Here is a 20,682-nt window from a genome sequence, read left to right on the forward strand (position 1 = left end):
CAAAGGGCAGGAACCAGTCCTGTCTTGTCCACTGTTCTGTGTCCAGTGAATGTACCCAGTAGATGCACATTATGTTAGATGAAATCCGGCCCTCTGCAGCGGGACACCGGGAGAGTTGCTCAAGATGCGAATTTCTCAGCTCTCCCTCCAAACACTCGTCCTCTCAGAGGTTCCAAGGCACAAAAATTTCGAGAACCACTCCATTCCCCTTGTCCCAGGGCTCTGGTGAATGTTTGCAACCTGCTGGAGGAGACTCACCCAGATCCCGTCTCTACCTACTCTCTCAGTCTTCCAAAGCCAAACAACGAGTCAAGCCATTGGCAACCGTGGATAAACTCCAACCCGGGTAGATGTGCCCAGGTCCTGGACTGCAGGATGTAGAAGTCTAAAACAGATTCATTAGATCCAATCTGGAGCCCAGCAATTTTCAATTGCACATGCGAATTAACTTGAGGATTTTTTAAAAAAAATTTTTAATGTTTTTTTATTTTGAGTTTTCAATTGCACATGCAAATTAACTTGAGTAGGATTTAAAAAAATTTTTTTTAATGTTTATTTATTTATTTTGAGAGAGAGAGAGAGAGAGAGAATGGGGGGTAGGGGCAGAGAGAGAAGGAAAGAATCCCAAGCAGGCTCCATGCTGTCAGCGCAGAGCCCAACGTGGAGCTTGAGCCCACGAACCATGAAATCATGACCCGAGCAGAAACCAAGAGTTGGACACTTAGCCCACTGAGCCACCCAGGTGCCCCAACTTGAGTAGCGTTTCTCAAAATGCAGATTGAGGGCCTCGGAAGTTTGGGGACAGAGCAATGATCTGGAATCAAAGTGACAACGGTTCAAATCCTAAGTTGGGTGATGTTGGGCAGATATCTAAATACTTAATGGCTCACTAGGGCTGGTGCCAGGCACCTGAACTGTGCTAGGTATTTTGCATGCATTATCTAATCCACACAACCCTCCTGTGCCCATAGGTATTGAGAATTGAATTTGCTTGTGGTTGAGATAGATATTAAATATGAAAGTTGGAATTCGAACCTGGGTGTAACTGTTGGGTTGGTGTTTCATAGACTCTGACTTGAAGTTCCTTTTCCACATCTGTAAAATGGGAACACCACTCCTTGCTCACAGGGTTGTGAAGCTTGAGATAGTAAATTTGAAAACATTTGACAAAAGTCATTCAACAGCGCTACCTGAGAAAGAACTGAAAACGTTTTGCCTGTTTTTAGGGCAGAGAAAACTTGAGGCCCAATGAAATTAATCAACTCTCCCCCAACCTGGGGATAAGAAGTGACCAAGTCAAGACCAGAATCCAAGTACGTATTCCACATCTGATTTGTTCTCTCACTACCCTCCTGGATGACTTAGAAGGAAGGACAAGTATATAGAATGCCACAAAAATGAAGAGGGTCAAGGGAAAATGAAACACGGAATTAATCAGGAGAGGCTTCTTGGAGGAGACCCAGTTTTCATTTTGACAGCAGTGTTTCGAGGAAGTGGGAGGCCAACAGAAGAGGTGTTAGTTCTTAGTCATGATGTGCTCTCCCTGATAAGCTTACTAGAGTTCCTGGTGCCCAGAGAAGCTAAGAAGTGCGACCAAGACCACACAGCGACTAAACGGCCCTGGCACAACGTGGAGGTCACATCTAACTAACATCTAACTGTTTCTGTCTCCTTGGTGCTGGAGAAGTGAGGAGAAGCAGGTAAACATGCGGTTGGGCAGGGGACAAGGGGTCTCCAGAGACGCTCACACAGCCTCCCTCTTGCTACAGTGGGGAGACTCAGAGTGGGAAAAGCAGCAAGGTGAAATGCTGAGGCCTTAGGGTCAACCAGACTCTGGCTGGAATCCTAGATCCACTATTGACTACCTATGTGGTAGGTACACTTTACCTCTGGGTCTAAATTTTCTCGCAGATTCAGAAAAATGGCCTCCAAGTCCAGGCCAGGGTTAGTGAGAAAAATAACATGGCCATTATTATTCCACAATGCCAGGCCAGCCACAGATGGGAGGCAGGGCTGGGCACCCAAGTGACAGAACAGACTTTTAATGCCAACCACCCCCAACCCTGCAGTCACTGGGCACAAGTGCCGGGCAGCATAGGGACGAGCAGGTCAGTCCCATGATGCAATCACAGCTCCCTGCTTATGCTGAGATGAACCATGACCCTTGGAAATAGAAAAACAGCCCATTAACAAGAAGTACAAAACAAAACCTCGGTGAACTTTTATTTCTCAGCATACAGAACTGGTAGGAAAGCCAAAGATTTCTGCATTCGAACACTAGATACCCCTCCCGACCCACCCAGGGGACATTTACAGAGTCATGACGTCCCTTCTAGAAGCCGAACCCCAATGCTGGGGCCTCTTCCCTCCTGCTCAGCTTCATTGCACAGAGGGCCTGAGGCCTGAAGGGGGTGCCAGCTGCTTCCCCATGCCTGCACGGGTGTGAAATGTGACACGCTGAACGGGCTCCTCTTCTGTCCCTCTTCAGAGAGGAGGGTCAGAAGCAGCAGCATCATGACCCTTGCCTTTCTTCAGTCACCAAACTGGTCAGAGAGCAGGCACATCGTGCCAGAAGAAAGGCAAGGGACGTCATAATTCACAGCTTATTTGCTACAGAAAGTGCCTGGGATCGGTCCTTGGCAGCTTCTGCCTCCGAGCAATCCACTTAAATCGAGGAGGGGACAGAAACTGGGATGGGGGGTGGGGTGAGGGGGAGGTGTCCTTGGAAGGTGGCCAGGAGAGACTGACTGCCAGGGCGGGGCGTCCCTAGAGGCCTTTGAGATTCTGCAAGATTTGCAGTTCGCTGTTGGCAGGTTGGCCTGAGAAGCCCAGAGGAGACTCAGACATCACATACAGTCTCAGCCTTCAGTCTGCGACTGTAAAAACGGAGGTCAAAGATGTTTGGCAACATAGCCCTGGTCACCTGACCAGTTTGGGCAGGGCCCAAACAAGACCCTGGGGTCTCCTGACTCTCCCCCTGAGCCCATTCCTCCTAAGCCACCTAGGAAGGCTCACTTGTTGGGAAGGGTCTGTGGCACAGCCGTGGGAGATAGGAGAGTGGGGTGCTGGCCTCTGTAGGGCACGTACAGTCCCGGGCAGAACAGATTTCTCCTTGTCCTCCTCAGGCATTGACTGTGGCTAGAGAAGTGAGGCCCCCAAGAACCTCACCCATAAAGAACCAAAAATACAGAGAATTTATAATACTCCCTCCTCTCCAGAAGTCAGAGGGACCCACAGACACCCCAAGCTCTCTAGAGATAATCTACTTTTTTGACGTGCTTGATCTCTCTTCTGGGGCCTCACACCATCAGGCATGGGAAAAAAAGAGTCAGAGGGTGAAGAAAGTCAAAGGTGCTAAACTAGGATCAGGGCAACTAGGGAACAGGGGGCCTTCAGGCTGCCCAACAGAACAGGCTTCTGGGGAGCCAAACACACAGACCAGCTGTGACACTGACTTTCACATTGATGGGTGAATGGCAGGTGGGAGGTAATGAAATCTGGGAGTGAGGGAGGAGGAGGAGGAGAAAGGGCACAACTGCTTGGAGTGTCAGTCCCTGCAGGTGTCCACCCCTCTCTTTCAGGGGCAGGCAGGGACTTCCCAGTCCAGGAAGGCCACAGTACTTGTGATGCCTGCGGCCCAGCCTGCTGGCACGCGAGTCTGAGCTCGGCTCATTTCCTTCCGGTGCCCTCCGCCTCTGGGGTCAGGGGCAGGAAGAGGGGCATGGTCCCTTGCGATCTGCTAGTCCTCCTCTTCCAGCTCCCGAGGGCAGAGCTGAGATCTCTGCAGAGATCTCTGCTGAGGTCAATGCAATGATCCTGTCCGTTCTGGTATGAAAAAAGGAGGGTACGGCTCAGGGGCTACAAGTCACACACAAGCCCTACAACCTCCGGAGTAGGGGAGGGGGGGCTGGGACAGAAAAGGATCAGGGTCTGTCTCCAGAAAGAGAAGTCCTTGCAGGGAGGAGGATGCCCCCAGGGTCAGCTGCTCCGGGCCCAGATTCTGCTCGCAGTCAGGTCATGTAGCGGGTGATGGCACGGAGGGCGTAGAGAAGGGCGGCCTGCATGCGGGCCTCCAGGAGCAGCAAGTTCACGTGGACCTGGGGCACAGACAAGGGCTTGTTGGCAACTGGTGTCACTCCTCTCCATCCCCATGCCCCCCAGACTGCCACTTGCCCTGACCAGTCACCACTCACCTCATCCATCTCTCCCATAAAGACGCCCTGACCTTTCCGAAGGCTCGGAGCAGTTGGGGACAACGACTGCTGAAGAATTTCTAGCACATTTATCCTTATCCCCACTGATCTCTCTATCCCCCAAAGCTAAAAACAAGCGCCACCCCCGGGCATTCGTTTTCTCGTTTCATGCCCGCCCCCCTCCTCAGCGACCTTGAAATGTGGGCAGCATTTGCTCTCACTGTGAAGAGAACAAGCTCAGAGGGGCAAAGTGACTTGCCCAAGGTCACAATGCTGAGTGACAATGTTAGGATTTGAACCCAGGTCCTCCTGGCTGCCACTGAGGACCCCGTGAAGCACGTTCCCATTTTATAGGTAGTAAATGTGAAAATCACACACTAGAGTAGGATTTGAACCCAGGTGTCCCAACTGGCAGAAGACTCCATCTGGGATACCTCGTTGGGTGCTGACTCCCCCTTCCCCCGTGGGCTGTACCTTCTCTGAGTGGCGGAAGTGCCTCCAGAAGAGGTTGTACATTCTTCGGGTGGTCTTCTCTGGGTAGCAGGCCACCGTCTTGATATAGACCTTGAGGTTCCGTTCCAGGAGCTGGTTCACCTCCCCGTAGTCATAGTCATCATATCTGGATGGAAAGACCCCAACAGCATCACCCATCCTCTGCTCCCAGAAGTTGACTCTTGTCCCCTAACCCCACCCTTCAGAAGGAGGAACAGCATGTGGCAAGAAAAGGCAGAATGTAGGAAGCGGGTAGAAGTTTGGTTCCTCTTAGAAAAGTAGCTGATGTCCCACATCACAGGCCACTGCTAGACTGGCAGGGGACCACTCCAAAGATTGCAGAGAATTAGCCATGAGCTGCATGAACATGTGCTCACGGAATCCTCAAAACTACTATATATGCTGTCTACAGAACTATTACATATAATACGCCAGATTCATCAGCCCCATTTTACAGCTGAAATGGGAGATTCAGGCAAGTGAAGTCACTTGTCCTGGGAATGGAATTCAAACCCATCTCTGCCTGGCTCCAAGGTCACCATAGTAAAGGCCATGGAAGAAGGGGCAGGAGGCCTGTACAAATATTTTCCCTGGAGAAGGAAGAGGCAAAGCGAAAAAGAAATGGTATTCTTTTTTACAGATGGGCAAACTAATCCTGGAGAAGCCGATCAACGTGTTCAAAGTCAAAGAGCGAGTTGGTGACCTGTCTAGAAGCCACTTTGTCACTCCCTAGTCCAGGGAGCCAGTTAGTCATCACAGACTGGTGTGGATTGGGAAGACTGGTTGAGAACCGGAGGACAGACTCAGTAGACAAAGGTATAGGAGCAAGGACCCTATTGGAGAATGGGGGAGCCCGGATGTGGGAGCTGGACAGGAATTAGTCTGTGCCACACTCAAAGATGTCTGTCTCGGGGCGCCTGGGTGGCTCAGTCGGTTAAGCGGCCGACTTTGGCTCAAGTCATGATCTCACTGTCCGTGAGTTCGAGCCCCGCATCGGGCTCTGTGCTGACAGCTCAGAGCCTGAAGCCTGTTTCAGATTCTGTGTCTCCCTCTCTCTCTGACCCTCCCCTGTTCATGCTCTCTCTCTGTCTCAAAAATAAATAAATGTTAAAAAAAAAAAAAATTAAAAAAAAAGATGTCTGTCTCTCCTCTACCTCCCCTGAACTGGAAGTCTGTCAATGACCGGCAAGAGGATGCCCAATTAAGTACAACTCAATCCACTCAATCAAATATGATTTAAACTAGCAACATGCATTTTCTACAGGGAACACGTGCCTTTTTAAAAATTTGGGGATTTTTTTTTTTTGTTGATGTGATGCTTGGAATAAACCATTAAATGAGAAAAGCAAGATCATGTGTTCACTAAAATATGCACACATTTGATTGAGTAAAATCAGTGAAGTGAGTAGGAAGAAAATCTTATGTTTGTAGAATGATATGTTTTGGTTATTTGTGGGTGGGAAGACAGAAAAGAAACACTTGACAATAATAAGAGCAGGTGGGATCGTGGATGATGTTTATTTTCTCCTTTTTGTTATCTCTGTTTTCTAAATTTACTCTAAATCCAGTTTCTCCTTACAAACATCAAACGCATATTTGAAAAAATATAATAACCATTATAATTCCAATTACACAAAAGCAACTATATTAGAAAGCAGAAAAACAATGGAGAAAGAATGTCACAGGATGTGAATGTGGGTTGTGGAGTAGTTGAATTTGGGGAAATTGGTTTTTTTCCCTTAATTCTTTGAATTTCCCACAATGTTATCAGAGTGAGATTAAAAAAAAAAAATTGGGGGCACCTGGGTGGCTCAGTCAGTTAAGCGTCAGACTTCAGCTCAAGTCATGATCTTGTGATTTGTGGGTTTGAGCCCCCATGGGGCTCTTTCTTGTCTGCCTCTTTCTCTGCCCCTCCCCTGCTCACTCTCTCAAAAATAAATACACATTAAAAAAAAATTGATCTGGGGGCGCCTGGGTGGCTTGGTCGGTTGAGCGTCCTACTTCGGCTCAGGTCATGATCTCACGGTCCGTGAGTTCGAGCCCCGCATCAGGCTCTGTGCTGACAGCTCAGAGCCTGGAGCCTGTTTCAGATTCTGTGTCTCCCTCTCTCTCTGCTCCTCCCCTGTTCATGCTCTGTCTCTCTCTGTCTGAAAAATGAATAAACGTTAAAAAAAAAACAAAAAAAAAAACAACATTGATCTGTGTATATCCTTGACAGGTAATTTCATACCTACGGCTCACCCGCAAGGACTTAGGTGTAAGGCTAGTCAGTGCACGTGGTATTTGCAATAGTGAAAAACTGCAACCTATCTACACATCCAACAACAGGGAAATGATTGAATTATGCTACATCCATAACAAAATACCATGCAGTGGTGAAAAAGCATAAATAAGAGACCCATTCATACTGACAAGGAAGGCAGTTAACAACAAATTACTGAGTGAAAAAATATCAAGCATGTTTCTATCAATTAAAAAAAAAAATCTACTTTTAATCAGAGGGGCGCCTGAGTGGCTCAGTCAGTTAGGCATCTGACTCTGGATTTCGGCTCAGGTCATGATCTCACGGTTCGTGAGTCTGAGCCCCACATTGGGCTCTACACTGACAGTGCAGAGCCTACTTGGAATTCTCTCCCTCTCCCTCTCTCTGCCCCTCCGGTGCTCTCTCTCTCTTTCTCTCTCCCCCAAAATAAATAAACTTAAATTTTTTTTCTTAATCAGAAAATACTTAGGTAACAAGATGAAATGTAATTAATTAATCACATACTATGCAGAGACAACCATTATTAATTAACATTTTAGTGTATAACCTTCCACACACTTCCCATGCATGCACATATTTTTAGTAAAAAAAAAAAAAAAAAAAAAGAGGGGGCACAAAAAGATTCTGGTTGGTAACCAGCTTTCTCTTTTCTCAATACATTTTGAATAATTTCCCATAGCAATATAAAGAGACCATTATAATTTGTAATACCTGCATACTTTTTCACTGGGTGGATATAACGTTATTTAGAGTCCCATACTGATGGGCATTTATGTTGTCCTTGTTTATTGCTAAGAGAAGAACTCCTACTTGGAATGGAAATACACACACTGTCTCTATATCTCCATAGTTATCTCTAGGGGGTGGGATTAAAGAGTTTTGTTTATAAGGTTCAAACAGTGAGCATACTATCTTTTATAATCAGCAATGAAATAAATTTGCTTTGAAAAAATAGTATAGGCAGGAAGAAGGGAAAAGAAACGAAGAGAAAAGGAAACAGCTGTGAGCTCAGATTGAGGATTTGTAGTGCACATAGGCCTGGATGAGGGAATATATTGCTCACCTGATACCAAAGACACAGTGGATGTAATTCCAGATGGCCCTCCGGAGCATGGAGGTGTCTACTCCACTGTGCATGGCAATGGTGTTGTAGGTGAGGCTATAAGCTGCCTGGAACTTCTCATCCAACAGCTGCCCACCCTCAGGGTAGAGCCGTTGGATCAGTGAATAGCCATGGTCTTCCCAGGTATAATCCTGAGAAACACGGGAAGGGGTCAGTGAGTAGAATCTTTGGGGCCCAAGGCTGGCCGTAGGGGCCCCATTCGCTGGAGCACAACTTCACTCTCTATAATGTCTCCTTCCCACCCCACAAATCTAACCTGCTGCTTGGTCTGGGCCTAAGAAGCCAAGGAAGATGCACCTTGGTGATGACCTTCTCCCTAGGATCGGGATCCCCTGAGCTTAGGGCGCAGACATGTCCTGTCATGATCTAGGGTCTCCCATTTCCCTCATCATATCTTGAAGGAGCAGGTGCCCGACTCTCTAAGCACTCACACCATCTACCCCTTGCTTATTTGTAAATCCAGAGCAATGCCAAGAATAGTTTGGAGAGCCTACCTGGGCACGGAAGGTGGGGGGTGCCTGAGCCCCTCGCCGGGTAAAGTCCTCATATCCAAAAGTGGGGTCCTCCACAAAGCACAGCATGTCTGGGTGTGGAGAGGGCTCCAGGATGTCAGCTAAGTACGTCAGAAAGAGGTCAAAGTGAGGCCCAGGCACGGAGTACAGGGGCATCTACTGATTCATCAGTAGGTGGCCGGTGAATGCAGAGTGGAGGGCCAGAGAAAGCCCCTCGCTACGGCAGGAGGTGAGTCAGGCCCAGGGACCTGGGGGATAAGGCCCCCAGTAAGAATACTAGCGATCCTAACAACAGTAGTTATTTGTGGAGCCACTCACTCTGTGCTAAGAGCTTTGCTTCTGTTGTCCCATTTACCCTACAAACCAATCCTTCGCATGGGAGGAGACTGAGGCCCCGAGACAGGAAGTGACTTCTCAGTGGTCACACTGCCGGAAGGGCTGACAGGTCACGATTCAAACCCAGGTCTGACCCTAAAGTCCACTCTCAGAACCTCTTAGAAGGAGTGGTTGAGATGTGGCCTCCAAACACAAGAGGTGCTATGCAGAGTTGCCTACTCCCCAGGAGAGACGGTGTCAGAAGGGGGCAGCCCCTGGGACCTGGAGGCCTATGGTCCTCTACCTGAGGGAGCCACCAGAAGGCTCTCTGACTTCTCCAGCTCAAAGCGGCTCTCCATCTCCTCCTGGGATGCTCCCTCATCCCGTAACAGGCTCTCCTGCAGCTGCCTCATGCGCTCCATCAACGCTTCCACGTCTCGGGCAGCCTCGAAGCCCTGGAGGAGGGACCCAGTGGTGACCATTCACTCCCCGGCCCCAGGAAACTCCACACCCCTTTCCCACAAGCCAGGCCTTCCTGAGTGATGGCGAAGGCCTCCTGCGGCGGCCGCGGTGCTGGGCAGCTCGCATGCTCTGTGCTTCCCAAAGTGAAGTTTAAGAAGCTACAGGACAGACATGTCTTCTCTGAGCATCAACTGCCCTCACAGGAAAGGGATGGTTAAAGTATCTGTAATTTTATATTAAAACACACAAGGCCCCCTTCTAAATAAGAAGCAAGCTTTGTATTTGTAAAGTGCTAACACCCGGGAGGCTTTAAGTCTGTGAGGCTGCATGCTGAGAGACCCCACACGGCTGTTTCATTTAATCCTCACAACTGCCATGAAGTAGAGATCTTTAGCCCCATGTCACAGATGAGAAAATGGGAGTTTCAAAGTCAACTAAATTTTCTGAGGCCTCTCGGTGTGAGATAGGGAAGCGGTGGCTTCCATCCAAGGACCGGAGGCCATGCCAGCTTCCTCTCCCAGCAAGACCCAGCCGCACGACTTACCCCAGAGTTGTTCATCGGGTCCCTGCTGGGGGGGCTGCTCTGCTCACTGGGAGGTGAAGGTGCCTGGGGGGCAGGGCTGCCCTCTGGGTCCCCCTCAGGGAGGATGCCGCAGCCAAACACAAAGGAGGCCAGCGAGTGGCAGTGGGTGAGCAGGACCAGGGCCTGGATGAGCTCCGCCAGAGACCAGCTGTGCTCGCCCGTCTTCAGCAAGGCCTGGAGAGGAAAGGAGGCCAGACTTGCTCAGTGCCTGACCCCGGGCTGACTGCCTGACATGTCCCGGCCCAGCCCCCGTGCTCCCTCCGGGACCTGCCTCTCTGCCCACCGCACCTGGATGTGCTCCTTGGTGATGAGCCACGGCCGGTGCGCCAGCAACTTGTTGATCTCGCTGAGCTTGCGCAGCTTCTCGGGGGCATGATGGAGACCGAGCAGCCACTCAGGGTCACCACCAGTCTGCAGAAACTCAGCCATGTGGGACCCCACCAGGTAGGAACACTGGTGGCGGGCGGCAGCCTATGGAGGGGGTGGACAGAACCTTGCTTGTGGATGGAGACGTCACAGGCCTCACTGTTGCCTGAGAGGCGGGAAACTTAGGTTCTAACCACAGTTCCACTAGTTTGCTGTCCTACCTTAGGCAGGTCACCTGACTCCTTTGTGCCTCAGTTTGCTAGTTCGTAAAGCAGGCACTAAAAATGCCTCTCTTTGGGGCACCTGGGTGGCTTAGTTGGTTGAGCATCCAACTTTGGCTCAGGTCACGATCTCACGGCTTGTGGGCTCGAGCCCTGCACTGTTGGTGCGGAACCTACTTAGGATTCTCGCTCTCTCCTCTGTCTCTCAGACCCTGCCCCACTCGTGCTTTCTCTCTCTTTCAAAATAAATGAATAAAAAAAAAATTAAAAAATAAATAAAAATGCCTGTCTTTAAAATCCAAAATTTTGTGGATAATCAGATAAAACTAGGGCTTTCCTCTGCTCAGGGCTGCCTCTCTCCTGTCCCATGAAATGAGTTCAGGAAGCACCCAGCAAAGAAATCGAAAGACCAAGTCCCCCCAGGTGGCCACCCGTACAAGAGCTGGGCTCAGACAGGCTCACCATGATGGCAATGTAGTGGCGCCACGAGCTGGCCAGGGGCCCATCTGTGTGCAGCAGGAGGTAGTGTAGACGCCAAAAGCTGCTAAGGTAGTCAGGGTGCAGGCCCATCACCACCGCCAGGTTGTCCACTCGCCCCAAGGACATCAATGCCTCCAGCCTCAGATGTTGCTCTAGGCTCTCTGCTCCCTCCCGAAGGACCTGCCAAGCAAAGGTGACCAGAGGGTGGGTTCCCCTCCTGCTCTCAACACCGAAGAGACCCAACACATTCACTGCGTTGGGACTGAGAAAACTAAAAATGACCACCATGTCCAAAAAAAGGAACACAGGGGAAGAAGAGATAATTCACTAAGTGATTTCCTTTCTCAAGGTTACAGACCTAGTAAATGACAGAACGTGGACTGAAATCCAGATTAGCAACAAAACCTATTTCTTTTCTCATCATAAAAAAGGACTGGTTATTGGGGCACCTGGCTGGCTCAGTCGGGGGGAGAGTGCAACTCTTGGGGTTGGCGTTCAAGCCCCACGTGGAGTGTAGAGATTACTGACGTAAATAAAACTTAAAAAAATGAAAGAGGATCGGTTATTTACAGATGAAAAAATAAAATACAAGAGCAATACTTGAGTTTAAAATTCTGGGCTAGACATAAATAATCAGCAGGTGGCTGTTTGCTTTCCATTTACAAAGGGTGGAGAGGGAAGGGGGGGTGGTTAGATATTTGCCAACTTAGGAAAGCAGAGGACGACAAAAGAAAACATTTGTTTTGTTCACTGAAGACCAAAGAAATAGGAGGAAACTTATTTTTACATTTTGCTGCGCAAGTGTTTTGAGGATAACCCCACTGCCACCAGCAGCCCCACACCAGAATGTCAGCTACAAGATGGCAAGGATTTTTGTCTGTCTCGGCCTCTGCTGTACCCTCAGCACCTACAACAGTGCCTGACATTTAGTCATTCAATAGATATCTGTTAAATAAATGAACGAATGAGGAGGACCTGGGTGGTTCAGTCAGTTAAGTGTCCAACTCTTGGTTTCGGCTCAGGTCATAATCTCAGGGTTTGTGAATTTGAGACCCGCGTCCGGCCCTGCACTGGCAGTGTGGATGGAGCCTGCTTGGATCCTCTCTCTGCTCCCCACCTGCTCGCGCACATGCTCTCTTTCTCAATATAAATAAATCAGCTTTTAAAAATAAAAAAAATTAATGATGTAAAGTATGACCTTGGTTCTATATGGAAAAAAAAAAAAAAAGCCCAGAAAACAGTGATAAATGGTTAAGTAACAGTGATTATCTCTTTGGGAGATGGGATTACGGGAGACCAAAGCTTTCTGAAACATAAAAAGGCTTTCTATAAGGAACAAAATAATACTTTTGAAGTTGAAAAAAAAGTAATATATGTATAGTCAAGGAAGAGCAGTTAGCATAGACAGTTCTAGCTTCTTAAGGCAAAAAGGCCTTTTTCTGGGAATCAAAAGTTTATTACCTAGCAGTGTCATTATCACTTTATCTCTTTGAGCCTGTTTCTTCCTAGCAACATGGGGTTGTGATATGCATGCTCCATAGAGTTCTTTGTGGGTTAAATGAGTCAGGAACCTGAAAGGGTAGTTTCAAAGCTACTATTTCAAGAGCCGGGCAAAGATACCCCCCTACCCCCCACCCCCCCACCCAAGGTCCCATGTCCGTTCTTCCCAGGGATCAAGAATTCCTAACCCCTTCCAAACTTACCTCCTCCACTGGGATGAAGGCGCTGGGCCCTCGGGGACCTCGCCGAGTCCGACTTACCCTCTGCTCCTAGAAGGAAATACATCATGGCTGTTGGAGGTAAAAGAGAGGACTAGGAGCATAGTTCACTCTCCATCTTTTTCTTCCTACCCAAGAAGCCACACTGAGCTTTTCAAACCACCCTTTTGGTGCACCCTACACAGAGGACTCAGGTGGGAGATGCACACCTGTTGGCAGGTGGAGAAAGGGTAAGCAAAAAAGAGGGCTCGCCCCACAGGGTGACTTCTTCAGGAACTGGGCAGGGACCCAGGAGCCCCAGTATTGGGTGGGAGGTGCATGGGGAATGGAGATATATAGCCACCATGGTGCACATCTCTAGGAGGCCACCTTTTTAGCAGCCTTGGAGATTCCATACAAGAAACCCCCTCATTTGCATCCTGAAGCCGGATTACCAAGTACCTTAGATTCCCTATGATGCAGACTCAGTTATTCTCAAATGCTCCCTTCTCATCCTTCCCACCATCACCACTTCATAGACTACAACCAGCCCTTGTCTGGATCACCACCCACAGCCTCACCGATGGTCTCCCTGCCTCTGTGGCCCTGCCCTCTCCTAGCCATCCTCTACCAAATTAACAAAGGGAACGAATAAAGAAAACATCTTCCCTGAACTATACCTCTGGAACTAGGAGCACATTTAACGAGTCCACGACATGGTGGTTTCCAGGAGGGCGAACCTTCCGCAGCCAAAGGAAATTTTCTCAAGTGCAAATCTCATCAGTTGGCTTAAAACCCTGACTCCAGCTCCCATTAGCCTTCTAGATAAATTAGTGGTTTAGGTCCCCTGCTCCCCCACTGGTCACTCCTTTTGCACAACTAAGAGTCTTCCAGGTCTGGGAACCTTCTGATGACCCTTATCTGTGACCCCACCATTCCTAGTGCTTTTGGTTCTGAAACCATTGTCTTCTAATTGTCTGATTCAGGTCTCCCTGATACCAGATCACATTCTGCGGAAGGCAGGGCCAGGTCATTCATACTAATCTGTGAAGGAAGAAAACAGAGAAAGCAGAGAGGCATGGAGGGAATCCAGGCAGGACATAGAAAGCTGACGGTAGCAGCTATTCTGACCTGATGTACTGGAGACTCTTTAGAAACCACAGGAGTCATATACTCACTAAATCTGCTCCTAGTCTGAGAGGTGGGGTTCAGAGAGGATGTTTTATTTACTCATTTGTTTTGATAACTGGGAGGGAGGCTCTTCTCGGTACCGGCCTTGGAAACAGTTTGCCCAAACCGGAGTCATGCCCTCACTGGACAGAGAGGGTGTCCCCCTAACTCTCCCTCCTCATTGGAAACCGGACTTAATACCAATCCCCAGGTGTCCAGGGACTAAAGATTATAATTGAAACTTCCTCCTCAGATGGCCAAAAGCCTCTTGAGGGAAGCAGAACTCTGAAAGCCCACACAGAAAGAACGGTGGGATCTGGAAGTCCCAGGTCTGAGCACCAGTTCTGTTACTAACTTGCTTTGTGACTCTGAGAAGGTGACTTAAGACTCTCTGGGCCTTAATCTTGGACAAAAAAGGTAGTTGGGCTAATGTTTCGGGGCCCTTTCAGCCCACACTTCTGGGAGATACCAGGCGAGGCTGGTCCAAGTCCAGTACAGAAAATTACCACAATCTCCAAGTACTCACTTTTAATCTCCCTCCTCCCTCACCAAAGGAAAAAAGCCTAACAGCTAGGTCTAGGAGATAAGGACTGCTGACTCCACAATCTGGGCCTCCCCCTCAGGGGACCAGAGGGCAGATAGAAAACCATAGGTGGGGGGACCTGGAGGGCTTCCCCCCACCTCCCCTGGGGAGGAACAGCCTTAGGAACCATTTCTCTCTCTAAAATCTGCCCCAGGAGCTGTCAAGGGAAGGAACTGATACCTTTAGGTGATAGGTCTGGACCCACCAATATTTTCATTCCTAATTATGATGATGGTGACACCATGATGATAATTATAGAGTACAGTTAAACGATAGGGGTTCTTGACCAAACTGCCTGGGATCATATGACAACTCCACCACCTATTATCTATCTGCTAGCAGTGTGAGCCTCAGTTTCCTCACCAAATAATGGAGATAATAGTACCCATTTTCACTGGGTAGTCATGAGGATTTAATGAGATAATACCTTTACAGCCCTTACCCCTTACCTCAGTAAGTACCTCTATGGCACTAAACACTTAATAAAAGTCAGCTACCGTTAATCTCATTGTAATTTCAAGCAAGGGCTTCTCAACCCAAGCAGTATAAAATCCCGTTTAAAAAGATGCCAATGTCAAGGTCCCACCTCCGATTCTAATTTAATTGGGTGGGGCCCAGCATAAGTTACAGCTGGGGTGGAAGGCCATTGGTTCACACCATTTATTGATCATTTTCTCAAGTATAAGGCACTGTGCTAAATGTTTTCCAGGTGGAATCAGAGTTAATCTGTTCACTCGACAAATATTTCTGATGACTACAATGCAGGCAACAAGAGAACAGGGGTGAAAAGACAGTCTCAGCCTTCACAGAATTCATGATCTAAAGGAGAATGACAAACAGTGAACAGGCTTTCAAATCGCAGATTATACAAAGTAAATGAAAAAGATCAATGAGGGAGTGTATGATGGGGCGGGAGTATGCAATATATTAGTTTAAGGAGACAGGGAGAGCTACTGAAGAGGGAACCTTTGAGTTGCTATCTAAATATCAAATATCTAAATGAGTTGATGAGAAGGCAGCAGGGCCCATAAAGATCTAGGGGATCAGCATTCCAGCCAAAGGGAACAGAAAATACAAAGTCCTGAAGGCAAGACCAAGTGGATTCCAGTCCAGAGCTCCAATACCCTGAAAGTTTCTCTGACCTTGACACCCAGAACTTCAGGGGAAGCAGACAGGGCAGGGTCCTCCTGCCAAGAGATGATGCCTCCAAATCAGCCCTCCCGTATTTCCTGGGGTAGGAAGTCCATAAGGATGGAAGGTAACAACACTGATTACCATCAGCTAAGCATTTTACATTCATTTAGGGTAGGATCTACTACTACTCTGAGGGTTCGCATTTTTTTTTTCAACTTTTTTTTTTTTTTTTTTTTAATTTATTTTTGGGACAGAGAGAGACAGAGCATGAACGGGGGAGGGGCAGAGAGAGAGGGAGACACAGAATCAGAAACAGGCTCCAGGCTCCGAGCCATCAGCCCAGAGCCTGACGCGGGGCTCGAACTCACAGACCGCGAGATCGTGACCTGGCTGAAGTCGGACGCTTAACCGACTGCGCCACCCAGGCGCCCCTGAGGGTTCGCATTTTACAGACACGGAATAAGGCTCAGAGAGGTCAAGTCAGGGTTTGCACCCGGGGTTCACCAGAAGCTTCTCCCTGCCCACATTCCGAGGGATCCACTTTTCCCAGCCACAGCACCTGTCATACTGTGTTGTTTCTTACTTTGAGGGCACACACTAGATCCGGCTCCCTGTTACCCCAGTGACACTGAAGTCCCTCTGGGTGGCCCCTGAACAGGCAGGCAAATTGTGAAGAGGATCACCCTGCCCAGCTCAATGCCTGGCTCCTAATTTAAGCACTCACTAAATGTTAATTTTTATATTAGCTCAGGCATTTGCACCCAGGTACTATATAATCTTCATCAGTTTTGGGGGTGGAGGTCTCTATGTTGCCCACAAAGAAAGATCAAGGTTCCAAAGGTTAAGCACCGGCTGACGAGTGGCCAGCCTAGGATGTGTGCTCAGTTCACTTTGGCTTCTAAGGGTTCTGTCCATCACCCACATCAGCCTCTTGGAGTAGGCCTTATTCTTGGAATAAGACCAGCCTTATTCTTGGTCTTCTATCCAGAGCCTGCAACCCCCAGGACTCAGCTACAGATACCTATGAAGTCACTCTACCAGCTGGGAAGGGAAGAGATTCGCCCCCAACAACACCCCATGGGCAGCTGCCTGCAGAACTCGGATCCTTGTCTGGGTTTACACATGGGAGGGAGACCAAGAGCTCAAGCAGCTTCTTCCCTCCAGCCTTGGAAGGAGGCTGGTGTGAGTGGCGCCATGGGCTGGGCACTAGGCTAAGTGCTTTATACATCTGATCTGGCTGATTTCTCACAACTACCCTGAGGGAAATAGGTCTTATTATTCCTTCTTCAGAGACAGCTCATTGAGGCTCTTTCTGAGTACTGTTCCAGACAGGCTCAGATCTGGCTTCAAAGCATGCACAGCTCCCAAGTGTCAGCTGAGCCAACAAGGGGCAAAGAGTTACAAGTGCTTCTCAGGTGCTAGGAACAGTGCTAGGGATGTGACCTACAGAGTGTCTCTAGTCCAGCAAAGTTGACGCAAAATGCCCGATTACAGGACTGTTATGTTATGGATAGCATTAAAGCTCCAACAACAGAGAAGCAGGCCTGAAGGAGGGCATGCAGAAGGGACTTATGGGGGGTGGGGGGAGGGAAAGCTTCCCAGAGGAAGTGATGTTTGAGGAAGTGATTCTAGAGCCCAAGAGGGCTCTGAAAACACACTACCAGTCCTAGAGTGAAGTCCTAGAGTCTGTAGACCTTGACCCCTTTAGGTTAAGGGCATGTGGTGAAAAGATGAGAGTTGAGGGGACTGTACATGTGGGTCTTCCCTTGGGCCCAGGGCACCAGGCTCTGTAAGTCCAGCCGCCCTGCTGTCTTCTAAGGATTCTGCTTAAAGTAGACATCTTCCCAAGGTCTTCTTTTCTTGAGAGAGAGAAAAAAAGTGTGTGGAAAGGGTTCAGATATCAACATCTTTCTCCTGCTGCTGACAGTGGCTTCCATCTAAAGGCCACTCCCTCAGAGCCTGCCCAGACCACCCGAGGCACTCTCTTCTCCCCAGGCCACTTCCCAGGCACTCAGAGAGGGATGGGCCGGCTCTCACCTCAGGCAGGAGGGACAGGTTCAGGCACCCCATTGTGACACACTCTGGGGAAAGGGAAATGACCACATTCTAACAATACCAAGCATATCTGACTCAGTTCCAGGCACTGTGCTTCAGCCTTTGCTTGTATTCTGTCATTTCTCCCAACAGTCCTCAGTGATACTATCAAATTTCCATGGGAAGAAGTTGCAGATCAGAGTTGTGATCACTTGGCTATGGTCACACAGCCAGCAATGGGAACGCTGGGACTGGAACCCAGCACCCCTCTAGTGGCTAGATGCTCTCAATAATAACAAGAAATCCAGCTCCCACCCTCCAAGAAAGAAATGGACAGAGGGTAAAGTAACTTGGCCAAAGCCACTCAGCAGAGCAGTGACAGGCATGCGTTTCATTCCTCCACATTGGGGCTCCTAAACTCTGGTGGGGAAGGATAAACAAGCCCACTGAAAACCCAGGACGCAAACCATCCACTGCTGGAGGTGGGACCCCTAGAAACCATGCTGCTCAGAGAAGGGCAACGATTTCTCCAGGGTCACACAGGACTGGCACTTGTCAAGACTCCCAGCCCCAGCAATACACTTGCACCACACTCCAGGCCTGGAAATAAAAACAAGCAAAACTATGTAGTGGCAAGCACACTAGGGAATCCTAGAGGCGCCCAGGCCAAAGAATGAGCTACTTGGTGGCGGTGAGTGAAGGGAAGTCTCTCCGTAGCCCTTCCTGGGCCTCAATTTCCTCATGCTGGAAAATGGGGCTACAGTGTAGCTCATATTTTGCTAGTTTAGTCCTGAGGACTCGGAGAAAAGGCAAAACCTGGAGACCAGAATCTAGTAGGGGTTTAAGAAATGATAAGATGTCCATTGTCGTCGGGGGTGGTGGTGATGGGTGTGGGGAGGGAGCAGGAGGTGTGTCAGGTTAGGCCCAGGCTATTCCTAGCTTCGCCGCAAAGAGTCCCGGCCAAGCAAACTTCTGGGACCCGAGACCAGTCAGCAGGGCGCAGGCTAATCGCCGCCCGCCTTCGGGAGCCGCGTCCAGGATTTCTCCCCTTCTCCTCCAGCTTTGGCCGCCGCCGCCGCGTACCCGGCAGCTGGCCAAGGCCCTGGAGCGCCCGCTCTCCCCCGCTTCCTATCGGGGGTGCAGGTGTGGGCGGGGGACGAGATCGACCTCCGTTGGCAAGTCCCAGGTGCCCCAATCCCCGCACTGGGAGACTGGCACTGGGACGTATCCTAGAAAGAGTCCTCCGCCCGCCAGCACCAGCCCAGAGGAAGGGAATCTGCGGAAGGGGGCGGGGAGGAGGAGTGGTCGGTCGAGCCGCGGCCGCCGGGATTTGCCTGGACTTGAAGATTCTCCGGTCGAGAGCCCAAACCCGAGATAACCTCAAGAAGGCTCCCCTCTCATTGGCCAGGAGTCCTAGGGAGCCAGGGAAGGTTCCACAACCCGGGGGGAGGGAGCGGAGGGGGCCGAGAGTGCCAGTTGATGCAACCCCATTCCTAGGTTACGCGCCTCCACTCCCCCTCCCCGAGCCGGGGCGGGGGGAGGGGGGCAAGCACAGACTCAGCCCGGGACAGCCCGAAGCCCGGCCGCGGCTCGGGGCTCAAGGGAAGAGTGGCGTCGCTCGAGCGCTGCTTACCTCTCCGGCCCCGGGGCCGCCGCCGCCGCCGCCGCCCGGGGAGAATGGCAGGTAGCCCTTCAGCTGCGCGCCGCACTCGGAGTCTGCAACGATCATGCTGTGTGCCAGGATCCGGCCACGGCTCGCCGGCGACCGGTGCACCCGAGGGGGTTTTGTACAGACGCACGCAGGAAGCCGGGACTGGGGGCCGCTGGGGAGGTTCTAGAGCCCCGGGATGTCTCTCGGGGTTCCAGAACGCTCCGAAAGCCCAGAATCAGGGAACAGCCGCTGCTCCGCTGGACTCTCGCCTCGGCCGGCTTCAGGAGCGGTGAATGGCCTCAGGAACCTGGGATTGGCAGCGGCCCAGGGGTTTTTACGGCCCGGAGTACCTCGGAAGTCCGCAGTGGCCACGGCTGCTCGCCAGCCCAGCGCTCCTCAGCATCCCCGCCGCGGAACTGCCAACGCTCGCCGGGCTCTGACACCAGCAGCGCCGCTCAGCCGGCTGCGGTCCTCGGGGGAGGGCGGGGACACAAAAGCCCCGCGCCGCAGCCAATCAGATGCCTGTTTCCCGGGGAGGCGGGGACGACACCTCCCCTTGGAGCCGACTGCTCGGCCAATCGGCACCGGGAAGCGCCGGGGAAGTCTGGGAGCTGTAGTCAACCCGGGATGAATGCTGCAAACTTTCGCAAAAGGGTTTAATCAGATCGTTGGCAATTTCAGACGAGAGTGACTGCCAAGAGAGTCATTAGAGCTGTGTGATGAAACGGGACTTCACCGGGCTGGGCCGGAGAGTCGGGTGTGAAGTCCCTCCCAAGTATGTTCCTTAGTTTTTCAGTTCCTGCAGGGACTGGTTACGGTTAGGAGAGGTGGTGCTAATTACAGAGACAAACCCCAAATCTTTGGAGATTAGAACAGAGCCCTGTCCCCCTGGCCTCCGGGAGAGCTCCACCGTAAAATGTACCAGGCACGGGAATGCATCGTATTTGTGGGGTCCCTGGAAAAGCCTTCATTCATTGAAAAGTCCTTGGTAACCTCATGTCTAACCTCAGTCCCTATTGCTGCAGTTTCCTCTCTTCTGCTTCCTCGGGGCCTCCAGTCCTGTCTTCCATTCCGGCCACTCCCTTTCTAGAAACTTTGAGGTAAGGTGTTCTACTGGGTCTCTTCTCACATCTCTCTCTCTGGCCACTCCTTCTCTGACTCCTCTTTTTCCTTCCACCCCCTGGAACGTGGGTGTTCCCCGGTTTCTGTTTTTATCCCTCCTCTCTCCAGACGCACTCTTTCTGATCTCACCCATTTCCTGGACTGCAATGCTCCATTTGGGAATAAGTTGCTTCTACCAGCACTTCAGCACCTCAAAGGTGAATTCACCTCCTGTTCCTTCCCACAGCCTCTTCCTTGACAGTTTTTCTTTAGAACTCCATTTTTTGTTTCCATCTTGAAGT

At 50.2% G+C, this 20,682-nt stretch overlaps 1 protein-coding gene across 1 annotated transcript; it reads right to left on the bottom strand.

The window, feature by feature from the left end:
* Positions 1-1,883: 1,883 nt before the first annotated feature.
* Positions 1,884-19,737, bottom strand: SESN2 (sestrin 2). Its single transcript, XM_060624739.3, has 10 exons — positions 19,262-19,737; positions 12,714-12,779; positions 10,993-11,190; positions 10,232-10,414; positions 9,905-10,117; positions 9,203-9,353; positions 8,566-8,684; positions 8,012-8,202; positions 4,668-4,812; positions 1,884-4,097 (listed from the first exon to the last, which is right to left on the bottom strand). Exons 1-10 carry the CDS (start codon positions 19,355-19,357, stop codon positions 4,011-4,013), a joined length of 1,449 nt encoding a protein of 482 aa, XP_060480722.2. The 5' UTR covers positions 19,358-19,737; the 3' UTR covers positions 1,884-4,010.
* Between the last annotated feature and the right edge of the window lie 945 nt (positions 19,738-20,682).

The sequence above is a fragment of the Panthera onca genome, chromosome C1 (genome assembly GCF_046562875.1).
Source record: "Panthera onca isolate mPanOnc1 chromosome C1, mPanOnc1 haplotype 2, whole genome shotgun sequence".
Lineage (NCBI taxonomy): Eukaryota > Metazoa > Chordata > Mammalia > Carnivora > Felidae > Panthera > Panthera onca.

Coding starts and splice junctions, on each gene's coding strand:
- SESN2 (XM_060624739.3), bottom strand. CDS start 19,357: ATGATCGTTGCAGACTCCGAGTGCGGCGCGCAGCTGAAGGGCTACCTG. Junction 12,780..19,261: donor GCGGCCCCGGGGCCGGAGAG/GTAAGCAGCGCT, acceptor ATTTCCTTCTAG/GAGCAGAGGGTAAGTCGGAC. Junction 10,415..10,992: donor GCCACTACATTGCCATCATG/GTGAGCCTGTCT, acceptor CCCCCTCCATAG/GCTGCCGCCCGCCACCAGTG.